The sequence below is a fragment of the Ceratina calcarata genome, unplaced genomic scaffold (genome assembly GCF_001652005.2).
Source record: "Ceratina calcarata isolate Rehan_Ccalc_2016 unplaced genomic scaffold, ASM165200v1 scaffold1908, whole genome shotgun sequence".
NCBI lineage: Eukaryota > Metazoa > Arthropoda > Insecta > Hymenoptera > Apidae > Ceratina > Ceratina calcarata.
Window position 1 is genome coordinate 3,059 of NW_017140594.1, and position 4,530 is coordinate 7,588.

The window sequence follows — 4,530 nt, forward strand, 5'->3', positions numbered from 1 at the left end:
ATTTTAGCACTGTATTTACACTTAATACTATTAATTCTCTGTACAAGTCTCTTAAAACCAATTATTTAAAATATGGAAAGATTCCGAAGCACTGTTCGGCAGCGAAGCATTTCGTTCGCAAAGAAAATAACGACTTTTAAGAAAAGGACGTTCACTCATAACAAAGGCTGTAACCAGAGTAACTGATCGATAGCGATCGATCATCGGTGCTCGCGAATATCGCCGAAGTTTGGCGCCACACCGACCCCCCCGTCTACCTCGCCGGCCTACGTAGGTAGTCGGAGCGGGAGAAACGCAACGCTCGCGGTCGTCACCGATGTCGGATTTAAAACATACGTCCGTTGCTCGAACATACCGCCCGCCTCTTTGCAGGGCAAAGACAAGACCATCACATTTAGTGGGGCCCTGTCTCTTAAAAGAAAAGAAAGTACAAATTTACAAATGCTATTCATAATGATAAGTGTTCAACTAAAGAAACTGGGGGTTGCCGACAGCGAACCGCCCGCCGTGAGCTCAGTCACGGGAAAATGCATGTAACTTGAATAGTCTCACGTTACCGGTGAGCCCGGCGGAGACCGCGAGTTGTCGTTTTCGTCAGCGACTGGTAGGAGGCAAAGCTTCACGATGGGCCGTAACAGCGAGCCCGTCTCCGTTCGGACGGTTACCGTTCGAACGCATCCATCCTGCCCAGTGTGCAACTCAGCGACGCGTCCCATCTTCCACTTTGTCGGAGGTAATATGTCGTCCCGTATGAGGACAAGGTTCCCGACCTTCAGATTTTCTCGTTGTTGGCGCCATTTTGTCAATTGTTGGAGGTGTTGAATATACTCCCTCCTCCAGCGGTGCCAAAAATGGGAGCGCATTTGTGTTATTTGACGCCAACGGGACAACAAAGCCGAGCGGTTCGGCTCCTCCTCGGGTTCTGGAACAACGGATGGTGGCTCCCCAATTAGAAAGTGACCGGGTGTGAGTGCCGACAGATCGGATGGGTCATCCGAAAGCGCGTGCAGCGGTCGTGAGTTAACACAAGCTTCGATTTGGCAAAGGAGGGTCGACATTTCTTCAAAAGTGAGTTTGGAATCGCCGATGACTCTCCTCAAGTGATATTTTACGGTTTTAACCCCTGCCTCCCATAGACCGCCAAAGTGAGGCGCATGTGGCGGGATGAAGCTCCAATCCGTCCCATCGGCTGCAAGAGCGGCTGCCGCTTCGCCATAGAAATCCGAAGCTCCGTTGAAGAGGTTTCGCAGTTCCCTGTCGGCCCCATGGAACACCGTGCCGTTGTCGCTCAGCAGGGTTGTGCAACGACCTCGACGGCTAACGAATCGACGAAAGGCTGCTAAGAATGACGAGGCTGACATATCCGACACGACCTCGAGATGGATTGCCCTTGTAGCTAGGCAAATGAAGAGCGAGATATAGCCCTTGTATGCTTTGTGGCCCCGTCCTGCGGATGTTCGAAGCAGGATAGGCCCAGCATAATCCACTCCGGTGGAGAGGAACGCTCGCTGGGGAGTCACACGCGCTGCTGGCAACTGACCCATCAGTTGACTGGCAGGCTTTCCACTGAACCGGGCACAACGCACGCATCCTTTGATAATAGCTCGCACCAACGTTCTCCCCCGTAATATCCAAAATTTCTGGGCGAGGAGGCTTCTGGTTTCCTGCGGACCCCCGTGGAGAAGTCGCAGATGAGCATCCTTCACCAAAAGCGTAGCTAAAGGGCAGGTTTTTGCTACAATGATCGGGTGTTGTTCATTGTAAGGAAGCGGTGCGTTGGAAAGCCTTCCTCCCAATCTTAATAGTCCGCCATCATCCAGAAAAGGCTGCAAAGCGGCGAGCGGTGACTTCGGCCGTAGTTTCCCTGTCCGTTGAAGCTGGACAATCTCGTCTGGAAACGTCGTGGCTTGAGAGATACGTAGCGCCGCTCGAAGAGCTGAGGCGCGCTCTGCAGCTCTCAAAAAACCCGTTTCCGCAGGTTGCCCTTTGGTTAGCCGACTGAACCTGAAACAGTAGCTAATGACTGAGAGGAGGCGGGAAAGGGTGGAGAATCGGTTCAGAAGCGGATCTGTTTGATGCTGCGTTTTAACTTGAGCCGCGTGTACTTGGGCGGTTCCCCTTTCCAACTCCGCTGATTTTGGATCCTGTAACATCGGAGCCGGCCACGCAGCAGGCGAAGCCTGTAACCAAGGTGGTCCTTTCCACCATAGATCCGAAGACAAAAGTTCGGAAGGTTGGATACCTCGGGTCGCCAAATCTGCGGGATTACTAGCTGTCCCCACATGTCTCCAGCAATTAGATGGGATGTGGCCCTGTATGGTGGCTACTCTGTGAGCCACAAACGGCTTCCACAACGAAGCATGCCCTTTGATCCAGCAGAGTGCCACACTCGAGTCTGTCCACGCTGTGATTGTCGTGGTAACGTCGAGTCCATTCTTCACGGTCACGAGAAGTTTGGCAAGGAGTACCGCTCCACACAACTCCAGTCTGGGTACACTGACCGCCTTGACCGGAGCGACCTTGGTTTTGGCGACAAGTAAAACGGTAGAGGTATCTTCCGCATATGCCACTCTCATATACACCGCGGCGGAATAAGCTCTTTGTGAAGCATCACAAAAGCCATGAAGTTCTACGCTCCGCGCACTCTTCGAATAATTTGTCCAACGGGGAATGGACAAAGCGTCGAGCTGGTCCAAGGAAGTCCGGAATCGACACCATTGTAAGCGCACCTCTTCGGGGAGTTCTTGATCCCACTCGACTCCCAGAATCCAGAGGTCTTGCATCAATATCTTGGCATAGATCAAGACCGGTGCAGCCCAACCTAGCGGGTCGAAGAAACTTGCAATTTCAGCAAGAATTTTGCGTTTGGTATACCCGGGTTGTTTTGACACTGCAGGAAGCACCCGCAGAGAGAAGGTGTCTCTTTCCGGGGTCCATAGAACTCCCAGGGTGCTAACTCCAGCAACGTCCTGAAACAGACGAGAATCCGAGTCCTGTTCCTTTAACTCCGGCATATTCGAGGCCCATTTGCTGAGCTCAAAAGCTCCGGCCCTGAAGATGGAAATTACTTCCTCTCTCAGCGATCGAGCCTGGTTTTCATCTTCGGCGCCTGCGAGGATGTCGTCCACGTAAGAGTGGCTCTCTATAATATTCGCCCCAGCAGGATAACGCTCTCTCTCATCTTCAGCCAGCTGACGAAGTACTCGGAGGGCTAAAAATGGCGCACAAGCTGTGCCGTATGTGACGGTGGTCAGTCGGTAATCTTGGACTGGATCGTCCGGGCGAATGCGCCAAAGGATTCGCTGCCAATCCGTGTCCTCAGGATGTACCTGAATCTGCCGAAACATCTTTACTATATCGGTAGTGAATACCACCTTATAAAGCCTCCATCTGGTTAGGACCATCCATAAATCCGACTGCAGTTTAGGACCGGCCGCTAAGCAGTCGTTCAACGAATACCTCGTCGCAGTAGGAAAAGAAGCGTTGAAGACGACCCGAAGCTTTCCAGAGGGATCGTGCTTCTTTGTCACCGCGTGATGCGGGAGGTAGTATGACTTACGAGTCTCCGATTGCTTCGCCGGCTCCATGTGCTTTAACGAGAGGTACTCCTCCATAAATTGCTCATACTTTGAGGCTAAAGCGGGATTGTTGGCAACACGCCGCTCGCAATTTAACAGCAGTCGGAGTACGGTTGCCCGAGAATGACTCAGATTCTTTTCTGGATCCAGTTTGAACGGCAATCGGACCCTGTACCGACCGGAAGGTAGCCGGTCGTGCGTGTCTTTAAAATGCTGCTCAGTGCGTTCATCTTCCTCACTCAAGGGGGGCGGATAATTTAGCTCCTCCAACTCCCAAAAACGTTGAAGAATAGAATTCGTCGTCTCTTCGGAACGACAATGAAGGCTGCGGACGGTCATGCTATTTTGACTGGAGTCATCTGGAACAGGCCCCATCAATACCCAGCCGAAGGGAGTTTGTTTGGCAATCGGAGTCCCGCGAGGTCCATGACGCGAACTGTCCTGTAACAGCTCGCCACACACATCAGCGCCAAGAATTAAATCAACGCGGGCGGGAAGTCCGAAGTCCGGATCCGCCAGCGTTAGCCCCGCCAAGTGTGGCCAGGATTTTAATGATACTGGCTGCGATGGCAAGCAAGAAGTGAGCTTACGAAGGACCAAGGCTCGCACCGGTAGACTGAAGCCCGGATCTATTCTGGACCGTACCAGTATGTCTACCTCCGAACTCGATATACCGCTCTCCTTTTCCTGGATTCCAGAAATGGCCACCCGGACCGGTCGCCGTGAGAGGCGCAAGGCTTGCACCACCCAGGTACTCACGATGGATATATCTGACCCGGTATCTAGAAGTGCACGGAGGTCCAGGAAGTCTCCAGTCGGACCTTCGACTCGCACCTTTGCAGTGGCCAGCAGAGCTGTGGATCTCGCGGTGACCGTCATGGAAACAGCTGCGTTGGCATCTTCCGTCAGACCAGCGGTTTGAAACGCTGGAGTTACTTCCCGTACCGTCGTC

At 52.7% G+C, this 4,530-nt stretch overlaps 1 protein-coding gene across 1 annotated transcript; it reads right to left on the reverse strand.

Annotated features, from left to right (window-relative positions):
• Window positions 1-548: 548 nt before the first annotated feature.
• On the reverse strand, window positions 549-4,457 carry LOC108621956 (uncharacterized). The gene has a single exon (XM_018019565.1). The coding sequence runs from the start codon at window positions 4,455-4,457 to the stop codon at window positions 549-551; it is 3,909 nt and encodes a 1,302-aa protein (XP_017875054.1).
• Window positions 4,458-4,530: the final 73 nt, after the last annotated feature.